General features: G+C 39.9%; 1 protein-coding gene across 2 annotated transcripts; it reads left to right on the plus strand.

Moving 5' to 3' along the window:
* Window positions 1-653: 653 nt before the first annotated feature.
* On the plus strand, window positions 654-19,397 carry slc2a3a (solute carrier family 2 member 3a). 2 transcript variants are annotated; one of them, XM_080863284.1, is made up of 11 exons: window positions 654-1,463; window positions 1,767-1,907; window positions 9,587-9,688; window positions 10,403-10,563; window positions 11,283-11,523; window positions 12,500-12,662; window positions 14,039-14,226; window positions 14,997-15,101; window positions 15,193-15,291; window positions 15,735-15,938; window positions 16,018-19,397. In XM_080863284.1, the coding sequence occupies exons 2-11, from the start codon at window positions 1,896-1,898 to the stop codon at window positions 16,318-16,320; spliced, it is 1,578 nt and encodes a 525-aa protein (XP_080719410.1). In that variant the 5' UTR covers window positions 654-1,463; window positions 1,767-1,895; the 3' UTR covers window positions 16,321-19,397. The 2 variants fall into 2 exon arrangements, with proteins under 2 accessions (XP_080719410.1, XP_080719411.1); XM_080863285.1 differs by lacking the exon at window positions 654-1,463 and adding an exon at window positions 1,500-1,585.
* Window positions 19,398-20,427: the final 1,030 nt, after the last annotated feature.

Here is a 20,427-nt window from a genome sequence, read left to right on the forward strand (position 1 = left end):
TTACAGTTTACTCAGGCTTTTAGCTGTGTCTGTGTGGCAGCCATTATAACAAGTGTTTGAATTCTCTAAATACTACAGAAAGCTGCTTCAATGCTTCCTTTATTACCTCCTTTAGGAGAGGAGACACTTGCCCATCCTTTATGGTAAGAAAGGAGATGATGCTGACCCACGATGCAAAAGTGTTGCATCATCAGACGGCTCATGAAAACAGTGGTGCGCATCGTTATATAAATTACTTATTGTGCCATGATTTGCTTTTAAACTTTAACTTTATTCAAGATTTTTAACAAAAAATGAGAGCTGAAAGCTGTTGTAGAGATGCAGCTCAAGATGATTGAACTAAAAACGGAAACAGTCATTCTTCTGAACTGTACCTTTAAAAATAACTTTCAACATAAACTATAAACGTTGATTTTATGCTATGAATTTACTGTCAAAAGTCTATTCACCACACCACTTACAAGGCCTCCATCTCCAAGGCATGTCTGTGTGATCAGATTTTAAATGATCATTTTTAACGTATTCTCTAATTATTAAGCGGTTAACACTGCTCTTAGTGGTTGTGGCTGCTAAGACAAAACGTGCCAGGAAACATGTGCTAAGGTCAAACAACGAAAGGCAAAGAAGGTTATTTTGTATTTTAATCTCAAATGATTTTTATTTATTTTTAAACAAATTCACTGAGGCAGAACAGAAGTGTTACGTTCATTGCATAATAGTTCCACACAAACCTCCTCCAGGGAGTCAGCTGATTTTTGTTTGTATCTTTGTCACGCGCGAATCGTGAGCGTGATAGAACTGCAGTGCGTGCGTGATTTCAGCACCAGCTCATACTGGTGGCTTTTCTCTGCTCGTGCTTCACAAATTCTGAGAGGATGTTCGTGAGTGTGCAAAAGTCACAGCGTTGTTTCTGCAGCTGGAATATCCTGTGTGCCGCACTGCATGACCTGTTGCCCTGGCAACTGCCCGCCTCGCATCAACATCTGCAGCATCAGTCGTCCACTGGCTTCTGTCAAGGTCACCAGCGAGATGCATCATGGGAAGCCGAGGAGGACACCAGGACGGAGCAGGGAGGAAGAAGGGTTCACCATTATCATCCCCCACCACACTCGCTCACGCAAACTCCGTCCGCGCATGCGCCTGGTCTTTTCGTTAACTGAGCTGACCAACTAACCGAAATAAGGCTGTATCCATAATAGGACATAGACGCCGCCTCTCCTCACGGGATGCGGTGATGATGCGCAGGAGTCATGAGATCCTGCACGTCAAACTCTGACGGGGCGCGGCCACATTCACGGCGTCCCTGCGTCCTCATTTCTCATAGGCTGGCTTCAAACAGACTACAACTACGTGCGCTTCCCCTCGCAGCTCCCGTATGCACAGCCTATATGAAAAAAGAAGGGAGGCACTGCCGCAAAAAGCCACCGCTGCAGCTCCTGTGTCCGGACTGGCAGTCACGACAGGTGAGAACCCTTTATTTGTCCGCTTTGTGCACGGGTTAAGGGTCTTTGGGGGCAAGCAGGGGGTGGGAATAATCTACTACACCTCCACTTTGACCGGCATCAGGCCGCGCGAGTACAAAAAGGTTAACTTTATTATTTCAACTACTTTTTCTTTCCATTTAAACCTGCATTATAGCAGCATGGTACGGATAACTTGAGATCGGTTTCTGATGGGAAATGAGGGGAGAGTAGTCGTGTCCTCCCTGATGGAGTCGGTTTGGTACCACGGACAGCGCCTAATGAGGTTTCCTCCTTTTCCTGCAGTTTTCAGCACCGACGGGCGGGTCCTGCGAAGCCTTTTAAACACCACCTGAAGCTCCCAGCTCCAGACTCCATCCTGCAGTTTGGAAATCCTAAAATTTGCCCGGTGTTCGCCCAGACAGACTTGAAAAGATGGAGAGTCAGGCAAGAGATTTTAATATTCTTTATTCTGTGTGACCCACATTCAGAGAGAGAGAGAGAGAGAGCGGTTGTAGGACAAAACAGGCCTACTGCTCCAGTTTGCATTTAGTGAACTGGATGAAAAACAGATGAATAGTCACTGCTACTAAATGATTTCTTTTTAATACTTTCCCTTTTTTTCTATATAGAGTGTAAGTGAAGCTGTGTGGGTGGTATAAGCCAGTATGTGCGCCATGAGAGCTCTCTGAGTCATGCAAAGCTCTGCAGATGGGTATCAAATGTGCACCATGTGTATGTTTGTGCATTCTGGTATTATCTGTCATTTCAGTAGCAGTGTCTGATTTTGTGCGACTTAATGCATATTTCATTCTACTTTATACTTTCAGTTTTATTACTGTATGTTTGTTTTAGGTTAATGAGAGAAAGATTAGACATGTAGGGTGAGAGGACAAGAAAATATGCTTCCAAAGGTTAACATGACTATAAATTGCCTCAAATTCAGATACTTTTACATATTTTCTGGTTGTCACAGTCTAACAGGTTGTCAGAGATACACAACCTTCATAGTAGATGTCAGTTTGAAGCTAAATGAATTTTGTTGAAACCTTTTGCAGTATAAATGAAGCCTTAAGATTTGCTTTCTAGTTACAAAGCATGGCACTACATTTGACACAAAAATAAGAAAGCAATTTTATTTCCTCCCAAAAATCAATGCTATGGTGGAAAGTATGTGACATATGAAGAACATCAGGTTCCCAGTAGTTTAGCTCGTGTTTCCATTTATTTGACTCAAAAAACTACTTTTTGTTCTAAATGTAATCTGAAATCTTCACATGAAAAAAATGAGGAAAGATTAATTTCAAGCAATTAATTAAAAGTCATTTTGTACAGTATTAAGGTACATGCAGTTACATGTTTACAGTTATAAACTGTGCAGATTACATTAGGAATCTTAAAAGTCTTTTTTATTAAGAAACTTCTGTCAAAGATTACAGTCACAACAATTTAATAATAGTGCTGATTTAATAATGGCTGATGTTGTTGTACTTTATTGTAATTTAACAAGGAAATGTCTTAAAACAAAAGAGGGAATTGTTTCCTAAAAATATCCAGTGAAACAAAAACCTTTTAATTGTTTCTGTAGGTGATACAAAAGACGTCAGATATTTGGTGGTGAGTACAAGGTCCAATTTCACAGGATTTGTTTGTCTTTAAATGTTTAGTGACTCAGATATTTATGACTAACCTTACACACTGAAGCAATTATAGCCTTGCTCAGATGGCCTCCTTCTGCCCCACCCTCCTCTGTTCATACAAATTATGAATCTGCTTGTCAGTACACCACCTGACACCTGTGAGACTCTCCCCTCACAGAAGAGCCTGAGTCCTTCATAATGAACAGATCAATACATTAACCCTGCTCCCTGGTTACCTTCAACAATTCAGTCTTCAGAGACTATGAGCTGGTTGGCTGAGCGCAGATGTAGGTCAGATGCACTCATCGTATCTGTGTGTGTGTGTGTGTGTGTGTGTGTGTGTGTGTGTGTGTGTGTGTGTGTGTGTGTGTGTGTGTGTGTGTGTGCACGCATGCACACACACCTCCGTGCAGCGCTGCTGTGGATTAGTGATACTTTAGTGAATGAGACGCTGCCGCATGTTTGCTGCACAGTGGTTACTTTCAGCCTCTGTCAATAAACGTGTCACCTCCAGGCTGTTGCCATGGAGATGAAGGAGGGAGGAGGGGGAGCTGTGGGCGTTCTTGGATGGATGGACAGAGGAGTGGAATAAGGGGTGGAGGTTTAAATGTACACACGTTGTGTTAAAAAAAAAAGATGCAGTATGAGCACAGAGGTCTAATGTATGCGTCATGTGATCATCTGATACACACAGTTGTACTAAATGACATGTAGGTTGTATAAACGACACAGAAATATCTGTTTGTTAAATCTGTGTTCTGCTGTATCAGGGAGGATTTCTGCACACTGGAACAGTGTGATCTGATGCTGTTATCATGAGACAGGTTGCCATAGTAACACAGCATCTGTTCAGCAAATGTGTTTGGTGCAACAGGCTACTACCAAGTTTGTCCTTCTCCTGTTTAGAGTGTTTTTAGGAGCTTGATTATTACATTTGTCTGCATGAAACCAGAGGTGTTTCCAGGGGTTTTTTTAAGACGTGGGAGACCAAGAATAATGACTTGGAAGAGTATATTATCAGAACTATACAGTGTAGAAAACTGGTTTAGAAAATCCTAATTTCCAGGCTTAGGCACAGACATGTGCACTAAATCAAATGGTATTAAATGAAATATGGAACTCTGCAGGAGTCCTATTATTAAGCTAATTGTTTTATATTGATTGAGTCATTAGCAAAGTAGTAAAAGAAGATTTAGGTTGTTTACTTAAGTAAAAATCTAACTTCTACCTGAGTAGTCTAAGAGTGCTTTTCTGAGAGTGTTTTAGAAAATATACTTGAAGTAATTAAGTAAAAGTACTCATCACAAATAATCACAGACAAAGTGGCATATTAGTGGACCATAATTATTGATTAAGTAATGATTACATCACTTAAATGTTGCAGATAGTCCAGAATAGTCCAGTCCAGTGGGATTGGGACAACATTAAGGTCCAATCTGCTGGCACCACCCTCTCCTTTTCCTGGACACGCCCTTGCATGAAACAGGTTCTCTTAAAAGGACCATTAAGTCCTTCAAATGTTTGCAGTAATGTGAATAAAATGCTTGAAATCCAGTTGGATATACCTTCATAATTCAAAATATAATCATAAAGTGTTTCATTCATAAAATCAAGAAGAGCTTCGGCAGTTAGAAGAAAGAATGTGTCCCCCAGACACAGTAGATGGACAGGTTACAATCCTCTGGATCACAGATGTCAAAGTGTAGCTGAAATGTAGCTGTATAGACATTTAACCTTCTCATTGATCGCTATTTGAGATATTTTGGGTGCTGTCAGGTGACTGACGAATTCTACTGAGTCACTGTGACTTGACAAAAAAAAAGGATGAAAAGGATGACAGAGAGGAAGACAAAGGTGAAACTGAGGTCAAATGTAGAAAGAAATGTGTGTGTGTGTGTGGGTGTGTCATAGGATATGGGAGAGCGGTTTACAGCTAAGACACTCTGAATTTCATTTTGTTCCTACGTCATGCTGGAGGCCTTTTTTCTGTGTCTCGGTTAATTAACTTTCAGCTGAACTGATGCTGATGATTTCAGACACGTGAGGAGGGCTGCACTCACAAATTCTGACTCTTTTTTTCACAGAAACTTATTACAGCCTTCAGTAACTATATAACAATTGTGTAAAACGGCTCCATCTTCTCACCTTACAGCAGTTACAGTGTTTAGGTTGACCCCTTGTAGTTGGTGCAAGCCACTGATTTCTTCTTCTCTTCTTCTTCTTCATCAGTCAGTTCAGTCATATAACCTCTATGTTGATTTTGAGGTCATATGAGCCTAATAATAATAAATGAACACTTGAAGGTCCTTACTCCACAGGTTTAACATGCAGCACCACTGTTTGGCAGCCACATGTTTGCAGATATTTTCTAGTTTTCAAAATTTTAATTGCAGTTTAAAGATAATCTTTTTTGGTGATTGTTTATATCATAACATCCATTAAATACAGACAAATGCTCTGATGTCCATTAGCAGACACACCCAGAGAGATGTCGAGGCTTTTAGTTTGTGGTGTCTCAGAGGATTATTGATTATTTTTATATTTTACACAAATCCTTAAGGACGGGAGAAGCAAAATAGTCTTTATATCCAAAGAGTGCACTTTATGATTTATTTAATCTCAAGAAATAAAAATGAGGGTACCAGTTGTTTTAAGTACATTCACATCCCTGTCATGCAACATGACAGACTGAGACTCGTCTTTTTAATAAGCTATTCGGATCCAGGCAATTCTTTTTTAATTGTTTTACTTGATCAAAGTGCAGTCTTTGATACTCTTGACCAGTGTTGGGCAAGTTACTTTGAAAAAGTAATTAATTATAGTTACTTCTTCAAAAAAGTAACTGAGTTAGTAACTGAGTTACAATGTTCTAAAAGTAATTAATTACTTGAAAAGTAACTATTGTGTTACTTAAAAAAAAAAAGTTTAACCCTCTGGGGTCCAGGGTATAACTGGCCATGTTTTACTACTTTTGATGTTTCCTCTACATTTCACCTTTAAAAACTATTTGTTTGCCTTGTTTGGTATCATTCTTTTCAGCACAACCTCACGTGTCTGAATTTACAGTCATGTTTTCATTTTGACATACTGTATTAACACAATTGATCTAAAATCAAACAAAAAACATAAAATCCCAGTAGAAAAAGTTATATTTTTTTTACTGTAACAACCACAAACATGTTTAATGAATCATATTTCTTTAAATGCAAATATAAATTGTCAATTTTAAAATCATATGCACAAGTTATTTGCAGCCTTTTACCTTTTACCCTTTTTTTTAAAAATAACCATTTCAAACTATTTACAGAACAATCAGCTGTTCTGATTTCAATAAGATGTCACGCAAATTATTTGTGCCACTCTAAAAAAATAATTTCTGTCCACTATAAACATCACAGCCTGATACTTGCAGGTCTGCCAGCAGCAGGTGTATCACTCCTGTTTCTACCTGGAGACAGCAGTCACCTCATTGATCTGACACACAACACAAAACTATCCACAACACTACACACTAACTACACAACACAACACATTACCTACACACTCCAAACACGCTAAACGTCACAAATATCTCACATCTCAAAACTCTCTCTCTCTCTCTTTTTTCTGCAGTATTTCTCTCTCTCTCTCTCTCTCTCTCTCTCTCTCTCTCTCTCTCACCGTCACTCCTAAAACTTCCCCTCTTCCTAAACAACCAAATGTCATGTTCCCATATCATTTTTTGATTGGTCGACATGGTGCATTTTTCCACCAACACGAAAGGTTTTTGTTTTGTTTTTTTATTGTTTTTGGGGGGTTTTTGCTCATAAGCAGAGAGTGCTTGCTAGTGCTGTCCTTAGACAGTAAACGTGACGAAACTGTTCAGGAAAAAACACCATATAAGATGCGGTAAGCTGAACACAGCTTCAACCGTCTGTTTGTTGAAAAATAGTAACGCGGCCGCACCTCATTTTCTTGTTAGTAACGGTAACGGCGTTGTAACGATAGAAATAGTCATTAGGCTCGGCATTTAACTGTTTTTTTCTTGTGTATTGGATGGGAGTTTTCTCTTATGTTCTGTCTCTCTTAGTTCTACTCTAACACTGCTTCTCTAACCTGTGGGGTTCCACAAGGTTCAGTCCTAGGCCCATTACATTTTTCTACTTCCTTCCCTTAGCTGTCATCATTAAATCTTTTTCTGAATTATTTTTTGTTCCAATTATATGCTGATGACATTCAAATGTCCAAGTGTCAACACCTGCAAAGGCTATATATATAAGCTTACTACAATGTTTAACCCATATCAGTGATTGACACTCTCACCTTGTCTTACACACCAACAAAGCTGAGGCCATGGTCATAGCCCCTCCTGGTTTATATTCTAATTTCAGTCAAACTCTTACATCCTATTGTTCAGTCACAGTGTCTGAAATCTTGGTGTTATATTTGATGCCTCTCTGGGTTTTGACTTGCATGTAAAATCAGTGTTTCATTCCTTTTTTTCCCATTTGAGGAACATTTCTAAATTGCAACATGTGGTCTCTTTGATGGAACTGGAGTTCCTGCATTTGTGCCTTTGTGATTAGATTATTGTAATAGCTTGTTTCTTGACTTAGATCAATTATCTTTTCACATCTCCAGACAACACCAAATGCCGCTGCCAGATTATTAACACATTCCAGCAAGTAAATTTCTTTACATTACACTCCCATTAGACTCCTATACAGATCACAGTTACTTATCATGGATCTCAAAGCACAGTTTTCATGATGGCGCTGTTGTTTTAATCCCTCCTGTTAACAATCAAGGGTCAATGAAGGTCGACTTTATCAAAGAACTCTATACTTATGTTTGAGAAATTGATCCTAGTCATGAGATTCAGGTCAAACTGGGTCACAGCAGCAGAAATTGGGCCACTGTGTCTTTGTTTCTGCTGATGTTAGTAATTCACCATGCAGCCGGTAATAAGGAGACCCACTGCTGACGGGGCGGAACTGACTGCTGTTTTTGAGGCCGCATAGAGATGTCGATGGGCCTCAGGTGATATGCTGCCCTTGGTACAACAATATCACGGCGAGGTCACATATTATTAGCGTACACTGCACTTCTCAGGATTTTTTTTGTCTCAGGGGTGTTGGTTAAACACGACCAATCAGAGGGAGAGAGAAAAAGCTACAGGGATTTTATTTCCTGCACACTTTATTGTGCTGTTGATTTAGCATAATCCATAGCAAGCTTATTATATTAAATGTATTTCAATTATGATTTTAATGTCATTGCACTGTGCAGAAGGCAATGAAGAAAAGTGAAGGGCAATCTGCACTCTAAATATAGCAGACTCACAAATATTGAATCTAACTTTTCAAGCAGAACAAATATCCTGCACCTGGTTGTACCAAAGTCCTTCCAGAAGCAACTCTTGCCAGTCAACCTGAAAATGCCTCCAGGCAGTTATTTTTAAGTGCTTACCTAAATGAATAGTGAGCAAGCTATAACTTAAATTTTGATGATAATGGGGACAAAAGTTGCACGTGTAGAATCATCACTCAAAAAACGCATTCAGCTGCTGAGCGGGTCACCACAGCAGAGGGATCGACATATTTGATTAGGTTTTACGCTGGATGCCCATCTAGGCTTGGAACCAGAACCAGGAGTAGCTTCAGACCTTCAGAGTCTGGGTTTATGGAACACAACTAATCAAATAATGCAAAAGAAAGAATGTTATTTATCCTTAAGATAAGGGTAATGTGGCAAAAGTAAATCTTAATTAAGCCATTATTTCAGTTTAGAAATAAAAGCAATAACAGAAGCATGATACTTAAAGAGCAAACCCACCCTGATAAAACTCTTCATCATATCTTATCAGCGTTACTGAAGCTTACGAACATCTGATTGCAATAACAACAGTGATGGCTCCTTTATCACACACCCTAATTTCATTAAATAGATGAATAGATTGTGTTATGAGGCCCGGTTCTGTTGCAGGACCAGATGACGGCTTCAGGATTGAATTTCGTCTGCATTCAGTTGATTATCTTCAGGAAGGACAAACACAAGCAGGAAAACAGCTGATCACAGAGCCATGGCTCTACCCAGAAGGCACTTGAGTTTTTTGTGTATTATTGTTTCGAGTATATCTTTTCATGATTTTTCTATTTGCCTTTAACCTTAAGAACGTCCTCTGAAGAATAAATAGCAGTGATTTGTGGTAGCAGCAGGTATGTTAATTAGAGTTCAAAGATGACGAGTAAGTGTGTGTCCCTACATGTGAGTGCTTCTACGTGCAGCCCGAGTGACTTCACCGTTTGATTCCTGCTATCACTGCTCCTGTGACGCTGCATCTCTGACCTGTCTGGCGTCAGCTTCTGCATTTTATTGCATCTGTCTGCCTCCTGCAATGATTTAAAATCCCATTATGATATCAAATTTCATATTCAATATCTTTGTCATACCTCTTCTTCTCCCTTCTCCTCTTCCTCCTTTCATTCCCCTTCTTTCTCCGTCCAGGACAAGCAGGTCACAGGTTATCTCCTGTTCTCCCTCGCCACCGCCGTCATCGGCTCTCTGCAGTTTGGTTACAACACAGGAGTCATCAATGCTCCAGAGATGGTTGGTGAATATTAGCAATCTAATGTGATGTAGGCTTCATACTGTAGGAGATATAAGTTATTGTAAAGATTGCAAATACAAATATCTGATTTCTCAAGCATTAATTTTTGGATAATGGAGTGTTTGTTGAACCTTTAAACAAAATATATAAAAATCTCTCAAATCTTAATCTGCATATATGAGTTTTAATTTGTATCACATTTGCTACATCAGACATATATTTGCAAGTTAGTCATTAAAAATGTGTCATGCAATTTATATCATTTTTTGTCACACTGAATATGTAGAAGTCTTAAAAACACATGTATCAAATATGATGCGCTTGGCTTTAAAGGGTTAATTTTGCTTGTTTTCAGAGAAGCAAATTTACATCAGAATTATATTAAGGCTTAAATTATAAAATGTTTGTGTTAATTTGGGGGAGATTTTTATTTTACTTAACTAAGAGATAAAAGTCAGTGCTTTATTAATGTGAAAGAATAAATAACAAAAATACCCTCTTTGAAAAAGTTGTTTTGGTTGAAACAGATCTCTCCATTTACCCACTTTTCTCACTTTCTAACTTTATCTTCGTTTTAAATATAGTTATTTTTTTGTTTATTGAACACATAAAATACCAAATACTATAATGTTCTGTCTATTCTTCTGTCTGGCCAGTTCTGTGAATTGATCTGTTTTCTCATCCTCTGTCTGTGCATCCATCTTTGCCTACAGAAACTCAAATCTTTCTTCAACGTAACCTGGTATAAGCGATATAACGAGGAAATCGACCCTGGTGTTTGCACCATTGTCTGGAGCGTTGCTGTTTCCATCTTCAGTGTGGGCGGCATGGTGGGCTCCTTTAGTGTTGGTGTCATAGCTAACCGGTTTGGCAGGTACGAAACCTTCTTCATCCTGTTGTGTAATATTATAGGTAACATGCAAGATTTATTTTCTTTCACCATCTTTAGCCAAAAAACCTTTTAGTTACAGCCTCTCTATAAGAACTGTTGTTTTTACTTTTAGAGCAGTTTTGTGGACATTAAGTCACAGCAGTGTTTTTCACTACATTGGCTCTGTGCATTTCCTGTTCGGTACAGCTGAACCATCACAGCCCATTACTGTTAATGGATCTCATGAAGCGTGTCTGTCCTGAGTTCGCTGCTCTGCTCTAACGTTCCCCAGAGTTGTTCCTTTATTTCTCCATTTCCTTCTAAATTGTTTATTTGTGGTGAGTCTGCTGCCAGTCACCATGTGAAGTTACTGGGAAGTTAACACACAGCTAATGCTAGTGTTGGCTAGCAAAATGAAAAGATGGTGTCCATATAACCTAAACTGTATTTAAACTGTTTTTTGTTTTTATTTCGTCTAAAGTTAAGCCTTTTAACATGGAAATCTATGGATACTTTTGGAACCAGCCTTGAGACGTCATTCCAGGAGTTTCAGTCTTTGGGGCTTCTACATTAGCTTTAATTTTCCTCCCTGGAGTTTGGTTGAAAATGTTAGTTTTCCTTTGTCAAACGTTTTAGCATCAAGTTGTGGAGTTTTTTTGTACATTTTTTTGTTTTTTTAATCATTAACATTCATATTCTTTCCTCAACCTCCTCATCCTCAGGCGTCGCTCCATGATCCTGGTGAACTCTCTGGCAGTGATCGGCGGCCTCCTTATGGGCTTCTCCACCATCTGTTCCTCCTACGAGATGGTGATCGCTGGGCGTCTGGTCATTGGCCTTTTCTGTGGCCTTTTTACTGGCCTGACTCCCATGTATGTTGGCGAGGTGTCACCAACGCCGCTCCGCGGAGCTTTCGGCACTCTGCACCAGCTCGGCGTGGTTGTGGGCATCCTGATCGCTCAGGTCAGCAGCTCTACTAAAAACTGCACACTAGAGATGTGTGACTGCTTGACTGCTTTAGGAAATTAATGTAATTTGCTGGAGTAAGCTTTGCACGGATCTGATTGTTTAATGCTGCAGGGGTTTTACTTTACAATATTAAGTGCCTCGAGGTGACTGCTCTTGTAAATTGGTGCTATTTAATCAAATGTAGTTGAATTGAAAGTTTATTAAGTCAAAGCTCAGAAGACATGTATATTAGGTTCATTTCAGGCATCTGAGCTAAACCTAGTTTGTATCAAGAAGTCTTTGAGTTATAGGAGTTAATTCATTATTAATTAATATGGATAATTATCATCGCTGTGGTCGTTACTCAAGAAAAGAAATGCATTACAATGCATTACACTTTTCCAGAAAGTTAAAGTTCACTTAATTACAATTTAACAACAGAAACCTTAGGATACAGTCCCACACGCTAAGACAAATGTCATTCCTAATGAGGACAAACCATCTTTCTTTTAGTTTTTACAAATGAAAAAAAGCCAACGTGACAAAGCAAAGATCAAAAGCCGCCCAAAGTGATCACTACAGTGATTCTACTTCAATTCAATTTTATTTATATTGCGCCAAATTTACAACAACAGTTACCTCAAGGTGCTTTATATTGTAAGGTAAAGAGTCTACAATAAATCAGCGAAAACCCCAACAATTAGATGGCCCACTATGAGGAAGCCCCCTGGTGACAGTGGGAAGGAAAAACTCCCTTTTAACAGGGAGAAACCTCCAGGAGAACCAGAGTCAGGAAGGGGTGGAGGAACTGTGAGGCCGTGAAATATGAAAGTTATGCATGAATTTAAAACAAGATATTCTTTAGTCTTGTCTTACTACATAGTAGTATCTACAAGAGGATATCAGCTAGGATACACAGTAAGCATTCAAACTGATTGAGTTTTATTGTTTTTATCAGTTTTACCCTTTTTCTGTGTCCCCTGATGTCTAGATCTTTGGTCTGGAAGCTCTGCTGGGTTCAGACAACCTGTGGCCTCTGCTGCTGGCCCTGACTGTGGCCCCCGCTGTCCTGCAATGCATCCTGCTGCCTTTCTGTCCCGAGAGCCCCCGCTTCCTGCTCATCAACCTCAAACAGGAAGAGGAGGCACGCAACGGTACACAATAATACATCTATAAATATACTGCAATGACACACAACATTACTGCATTTCCTGCTGCTGTGCATGGATGGACTCCAACATCTTGGATTGCACCTGGTGGTGGTGTTTCTCTCTCCTCTGAAGCCTCAGTGAGGTCACAGTAGCACCACCTTTTTTTAGCTTCTGATTAGAATGGCGCACCACCTCACAGTAGAAGCCCAGAGCAGAATGGAAGCTGCAGTAGAAGAAAAGAGACTGGAGTTAGCAAACTTATATTCAAAACCATCACAACACGCTGAGCTAGCAAGAGCTAGCTCATTAGCAGTGGCTGGCCTTTCAAAGTAAGAGCAAAGAAACTGTCTACTAATAAATTAATCACTTTACCTTAAAATATATGAAGCACAACACATACCAAGTATAGTCTTGTAAATGCTACTATTACTGTATAACTGCTACTAATGGGGATAATAAGGATTTCAATAAACTAAATTAAACTACCACCAATAGAAACGTAACTTCAGTCATTCACTGTTGTTAGCTTTATTGTCTCTATCCCCACGGCACCTATAACACTATAATATGTATTCTATTAGCACCAGCATTACTGCTAAAGACCACCTTGAGATGGTCCCATTGACTAACACAGTGTCTTCATGTAATAATGTTGGAACGACTCAGCAGTTACTACAGCACTGCAGCATTACAGCGACAGAAGCAGTGAGAAGGAGAGCGATTCGTTACAGATACACAGAGGTGGGATCAGCGGAGTCAGGAGGAAGGTCGAGCGTGATCAGAGAGTCCTTGAACAGACAGAAGGTTTTGGCATCTGTTCAACATGTGGCCTGTTTGGTTTGACTCTGAGGCCCTGACCCACTTCTCCTTCATGCCTCCATAAGATAAACAAACACAGTTACTGTGACTGTTTAGTGACTGCAGATTCTCTACAGAAAGCAAAATTTAGCAATGTGTCCTGATGTTATGAATAAAGGTTACGATAAACAAAGCTGCTATAACTCACAATCTTTTGTGAAGGAATAAATATGCAGATTGTCTTTTTTAAATAAACAAACTCTGACATTATGTCGGAAAAGACTTTGAACTCAGCCTGTGTGAATCCTGCTGTGTAGTGCCTGCTGGTGGCCATTATAAGATTATAGCTCATTTTAAAATGCAGTTCATGGATTCCAGGAGCCTGTCCTGAGTTTGATGTGTGATAAACATCCATGAAAATTAATCTGCACATGAACTGTGGTGAATTCTGTCCGATAGCTGTAAGTTGTTGTTCCAGCATGTTACTCTTGAATGTCTACATCTTCTTGTTGTTGCTGTTTTGTTTTTTTGTCTTTTGCATCTGTAAAGGTGAACAAAACCTGTCTCTGTTCTGTCCGCAGTGCTTGTGCGTCTGCGTGGCTCTGAGGATGTGAGCAAAGATCTGCAGGAGATGAAGGAGGAGAGCGCCAAGATGGCCAAGGAGAAGAAAGTAACCATCGCTGAACTGTTCCGCACGGCAGCGTACCGACAGCCCCTCTTCATCGCCGTCATGCTGCAGCTCTCCCAGCAGCTGTCAGGAATTAACGCTGTAAGTTTAATGGGTTTTATTGTCTGTTTTTGGTGCAGCTTTGCGGTGGTTAGTGCTGTCAGCTCACAGAAAGAAGCTTGTTCTCCCTATCCCTGTGTGGGATTACTTCGGATACTCTGACTTCCTTCCATAGACATCCATGGCATTAAGCTAATTGGTGAATTTGGCTGTGTTGTGAATATAAACAAGAGTGATTGCCTGCCTCTGTGCAACCTGTGACAGTGCTGGGATGGGCTCCAGCCTCCCTGGTGGCCCTGACTTGGATGGATGGAAGCTTAATGTTTATTTTTAGCTCTTCCTGTGCCCTTCATTTTAAAAAAAAATCTATATAATAAAACTGATAAATATACGTTATAAAAATAAAAATAACAGCAGTGCTAGAAGGTATCGCTCAAACCACAGGTCAGAGTCACAGATGGAGGGCAGTTTAGCGCTCTGAGCATTTGTTATTACATGTCTGGATCTTTTAGTTAATTTGAAAAAAATATTGGCTAAAAGTCCTCTAAAGGTTGTTATTTGACTAAAAAATGTCTTATAAGCAACGTCATGCTATAAAACTGTGTGTAGCTATTATTCCTGGATGTTGGGTAGGTTGGGCTGTTATATTCTCGCTGTTGGCAGCTCCCAGAAGGATCCTATAGAAAAATTGGTTTATAAAAGATGGAGGTCAGCGGGAAAATAAAATATGCATTATTTATTTTGATACTGTTATAAATGAGGTAATATTACATCCCTCATATTCTCACTTCCATCCTCTCTACCTCACTCAGGTGTTTTATTACTCCACTGGGATCTTTTCCTCAGCCGGTGTGCAGAAGCCGATCTACGCCACCATCGGAGCCGGCGTCGTCAACACCATCTTCACCATTGTTTCTGTGAGTGACGCCGCCGTGTGTCTTCTTCATCTTGGTATGCGTTTGTGTGCGCTGGGAAGCACACGTCACTCACAATGTCCCTGTCCTACAGTTGTTCCTAGTGGAGAAAGCAGGGCGCAGGACTCTGCACCTCCTGGGACTGGGTGGGATGGCGGTTAGCGCTCTGCTTATGACTGTGTCCCTCCTGCTGGTGAGTTTGGTGACGTCAGAGAGCAATACAGAGACGGAGTAAGAACAAGGATGTGATTGATTCTCTCCACAGCCAAAACAAAAGTAAATGCAACATCAGCTGTTTGGTTTTGTTGCTATATTGAATGGCCGATGCAGTATTTCCATCAGTTATTTCCCATAGCATTTACATATTTAAAAGCAATTAATTGGTTAATTATTCTATTTAATATTATTACTTTTTTCTGTATTTTTGTCCCTTGCCATTTTCAGTCAGTGGTTTGTATAAAGATGTGGAAACGTAGGAAAAAATTTAAAAACAAAATAATAAATAATTAAGGAGCAAATAAATATACTTAGTTCCACTGAAAAGCAAATAATTCACCATTGCATGCTCTCACTAACTGTTAGATAAGCTAATCTTTGTGATCCTGCAGTAGTAGCTCATTCTCTTTGTCTGTGCAGGATAAAATCCCTGGTATGAGCTACGTGGCCATCTTGGCTGTCATGCTTTTTGTGGCTATGTTTGAGCTGGGCCCCGGTCCAATCCCATGGTTCATTGTGGCCGAGCTGTTCTCCCAGGGGCCCCGCCCGGCAGCCATGGCTTTGGCTGGCTGCTGTAATTGGACGGCTAACTTCCTGGTTGGAATGAGCTTCCCCACACTTCAAGTAAGGGAGAGGTGATCGTTTTTTTCTTGTGGTTTATTTTGCTGTAGATCATTCTGACTCTGCTCTCTCCTCTCCTCAGGGGTGGTTGGGCCCGTGGGTGTTCCTCATCTTCACCGGCTTACTGATCGTCTTTTTCATCTTCACATTCATCAAAGTGCCCGAGACCAAAGGCAAGACCTTCGATGAGATTGCTCGTGGCTTTAGTAGTGCCGCACCTCCTCCTTCCTCGTCCACCGAGGATCCTCCAGCCAGTGCCAGCACTGCTGTGACACTTTCTGCCTCTCCTGTGAAGGAGAAGGTCCCACTGGTGGAGGCACCAGCAGCAGCTCCATCTCCGGTGGCTGAGACCACACCTCTTGAAGCTAAACAGGAGAGCAAGTAGAGCAGGTGTAGATGAGGTTTTAATGGATAAGAGAGGTTATAAACGAAGGAAGAGCCACAGCAATTTTAGACATACTCTAAATTGGAACTAAAGCTTATTTTACAGCAGGCTTAGATAACAATAGCGTTACGAGTTCATGGGTTTGTACCTTTGAAAGGTCCTACTTTCTGCTCTCATCATCGCACTTTGGACTTCTTGTTTTCTGAACGTTCTCACGCTTCCTTCTTTTAAATCCTCTCTTCCTTTGAAAAGAAACATACATTCCTAGGAATTCAACTGCACTCATTGACAGTGTGACTCTTTTTCAACACGGCAGTGAGTCTCCGGATGACACACTGTAAAACAAAATTGAAGCAGGCGCCGGGTAACAGTCAAGGTGAAATGATGACGCTTTTATGAAGGGGTGTAGGTGTTTGAGTTCAGGCCTGAGTGATGTTAGAATAACAATGATCCACATTTTTTTAAACTGACACACTTCTGTTTAAAATATTAGACATGTGTCGTAGTGGGCAGTATAGTGCCGTGTATATTTTAGCTGTAGTTCGTATATTATTGTAAATTTTGTTGCAATTATGTATATGGAAACGTTCTCAAATCGCAGGTCTGAAAGGATAATTGCAGTTTCTGCTTTCAGCATTTCATTAAGTGCTCACAGAGAGCTCTGAAGAGCAAAGCCAAAGAAATGGTGAACACACAACCTGAAATCGGCTCTTCACGGCGGGGATTTAACAGCCGCACAGGTCACGCTAACTGTAGAAATTCTGAAAGCTCATAAGATGGCCAAAGCTGTAATCTAGTATGCCTTTGCTTACTTGGAGTTTGGCGCCACCCTCAGTAATAACTGACAATTGCAGAGGTGTTCTGCTTCATCTTTGATCTTAGAGTTGATGTAGTTGGTGATGAATCCCAAATTTACTCCAAAAAATGTCCCGTTCACCAGAGAATTTAAAGTTATAATTATTCTATATAATGTTTATATAGACACTGAATATATACAAAGATTTATTATTTTTAGGACTGTGTCCTGTAAACAAAAACCCTTTTAATTATTTTACACACGTAGATTACGGTGGGGTAGCGTGCAATGTATATTATTTTGTTAAAGGGAAAATTATCATAGTATTTATAACCTTAGAAACTGATTTTTGTATAGAGTATATAGTTAGAAATCAAACAAAGAACTGTAGTGCTTTCCAGATTTGCCCCAAGGAGGGACACAGAGTTTGCAATAAGCTCTGTGTCCATCACCTAAAATGTAGCTCAGAGATTTAGATGCATTAATGCACCTTGTTAACCAGAGAAGCGGCAACGCAAGCAATAGAGCCAAAATCAGCAACGTAGAAGTCATTGAGCACAATAGCGCTTTATGTCTAACCTACAGAATAATCGAAACTATATTTACCTGCAGAACACTTATATCTGTCACAGCTGATGTTAGAATAGATAAAAAATCCTAAACTCTCAGTGAGCTGAGAATGGGCAGAGACCATTAAAGGGGGAAGTGCTAATACTGTAAGGATAACGGGTGACACAGCTGTCTGTGATGGTTCATGGGCTTTTATTTTAAATTATACTTTTTTCCACAAAGGGAAAATGACATAGTGGACATTTTTTAGTATTGTGTTTTCGTTCTGAAATGGAACTGTATGTGGTTTTGTTTTTATTTATATACAGAAATTGCAAAGGACTGACTGGGGCTTTAATTCTACAAAAACCAAAAAAACATCTGGAAGCAGCTGGTCTGGATGCAGGACCCAGTGATTGGAGGGCAAAACCTTTTTTTTCCAGCAGACTTTATTACATATGTGCTCCGAATGCTGGAGTCTTCTTTAAAGCTTTCTTTCTGTTGTTTGATTACGGGAACACTCAGAGAACCGAGGTTACGTAACCTCCAGTGCATTTCAGCTCGCTCTGAGAAAGTGCGTTAAATTATTTCATCCTTCAGGTCAAAATGAACTTCATCTTTCCTCATTTCTGCTAATTTTTCCCATACGTGCATCAGATTTGTTAACGTGACATGAAGAATGTCTTCAAATGCTTTAAAAATCCTTCGAATGGCCCAAATGCACTAAAACGAACCTTTGACGCAACACTGTAAGAGTATAAAAATTGTTTATTCTTACAAAAGCTGTAAGACTAAATGACTTAATAAGCAACAATCAGTCTTGTGTATTTCATACATTAATAGTGATTCCCAAATAATAAAATGAACATTAACAACCACGATTTGTAGAAATGAGACCACATCTGTGTGGTGTGAGTCTGGCTTTACGTGCTTGGGTCCAGATCCTGCCAACATTGTGACGCTTTGTCTGAAGAGTAGCACCATCAGCCATTACAGATTTATGTATTCCAAACAGTGTGCAGTGTGTGTGGTGTAGACATGTGTGACACAAAGTATATTTTATACATTCTGTCGTGACTGCGTGAATTCCTGTAGTTTCATGAAAAAAGCTATTTTCACTCATGCTGCACAACGAGGATATATTTATTGATTTATGTATTTATTTATGAATTTATTGTAATTATTGTACGCTGGAAGAATATTTGTGTGGACACGACTTCTTTCAATGCTACCTGCCTCATTTAAATGGTGGAAATATATAACTTTGCAGACCTGTTGAACTTGAGAGATTTATTGAGAGGAATATTTCTTGCAATGAGGGGATTGTTTGTGCAGTCATGACTTTGTTGTGTATTGCTGTATTTGTGGGTGATGTACTGTGCTTGCATTGAGGGAGGGGTGCGGTACGCTCCTCCTCGCCGGTGGTGTTCAGTGTTGTGTTTAGTCTCTCGACCCTGTTTAGTCACACGCAGCTTCTTCAATGGCACTAACACTGAGTCTGATATTTAAAGTTCTTTCTATTACACAGCCTGCCCTGTTGGCCTTTTGTGATACAGGATACCTCCAAGATTTGAGTTCACTGCTCTCAGCATTGAGGTCACGGGTGGAGCAAAATGTTTAAAATGGAGTTTAAAAACGTACAGCTTGCTTTTGATGTGGAAAGATTGGATTTTTGCAATCTTCACGACAACACTGTAACAATATTCCAGTTAATATTTGCAAGCATGAATCTGTTATTCCTACTGTAATCTACAACAACAGTTTCCTGCTGTAAAAATATTACAGCACTGTGCAGTATCTAATATTCAAAATTACCTGTATTTTCACAGCTGTTTTGTAAACTTAGAACCTCTTATCCTAACTGTGGTGGAAAAGTGAATATTGTTTGTTAAAGTTGGCAAAACTTCTTCAACAGGGCTTTAAAACCTGAATGATTTGGGGTAACTCAGCCCTGATTCAACCCCTGCTTTGACTGCAGTGCATCCCAAATGTATTTGAAAGGATTTAAAACAGATATATGGACCCAGGCTCACACTGCTCCCAACAGCTACTTTATGCACATCTACGAACCCAAAACCCTCAAAACCTTCCACTTACTGTACAAAGATAGTATAGCTGTTAATTTGTAAATATGTATTTTTTAATAGAGTACTATTTATATGTTGACTTTGGCCATTGTATGTGTGTTTGGTTCCTTTTTAGTTCGGGGTGCACATTGTCATTACTGTATCTCTCACTCTGCTTCTTTGGCTCTTAACATCCAGCAGATCACCGGTGGCCGTGTTAGATTGTAGTTCGTCTATTCTTCTGCTTCCTTTTTGGGTGTAAAGTAAGCAAAAGCTCCCTGAAATGTGGTGGATATTAACCCAGCCCTAATCATTTAGATCGCCTGAGACCTGGTGGATGTTAACTGGTTAACTAGTACCCTTGCACATTGTACACAATCTGCCTGTGAGTAAGAGTCAACTCACAGACTAACACTGCTGTCCCTGCTCTTTACTGTCCACCGGCTGTACGTGCCTGGTCACATTACACTCAGAGGTGTTTAGCACTGCTCAGTTTGGTTAGGACTTTTAGCCATATTGTTACACTTGAAAATTTCACAATAAACTGTCAAAGCTTTTGTGTTTTAAACCAGCAGTTCTGGTAATATTCATGCATCGTCATAGATATGAATCTATCACCAAGGAACAGGTCTCAACAGTTCACTTTGGCTGCTGTGATCTTTGTTCTGTTTGTGTTTCCGGCGTCGGTTTGGTCCT

The sequence above is a fragment of the Rhamphochromis sp. 'chilingali' genome (genome assembly GCF_963969265.1).
Source record: "Rhamphochromis sp. 'chilingali' genome assembly, chromosome: 17".
NCBI classification, from domain to species: Eukaryota; Metazoa; Chordata; class Actinopteri; order Cichliformes; family Cichlidae; genus Rhamphochromis; species Rhamphochromis sp. 'chilingali'.

Excerpts from the sequence above, each read along its gene's own strand:
- slc2a3a (XM_080863284.1), top strand. Across the intron at positions 14,227-14,996 it reads AGCTGTCAGGAATTAACGCT|GTGTTTTATTACTCCACTGG; the intron begins GTAAGTTTAATG and ends TACCTCACTCAG. Across the intron at positions 15,102-15,192 it reads CCATCTTCACCATTGTTTCT|TTGTTCCTAGTGGAGAAAGC; the intron begins GTGAGTGACGCC and ends CCTGTCCTACAG.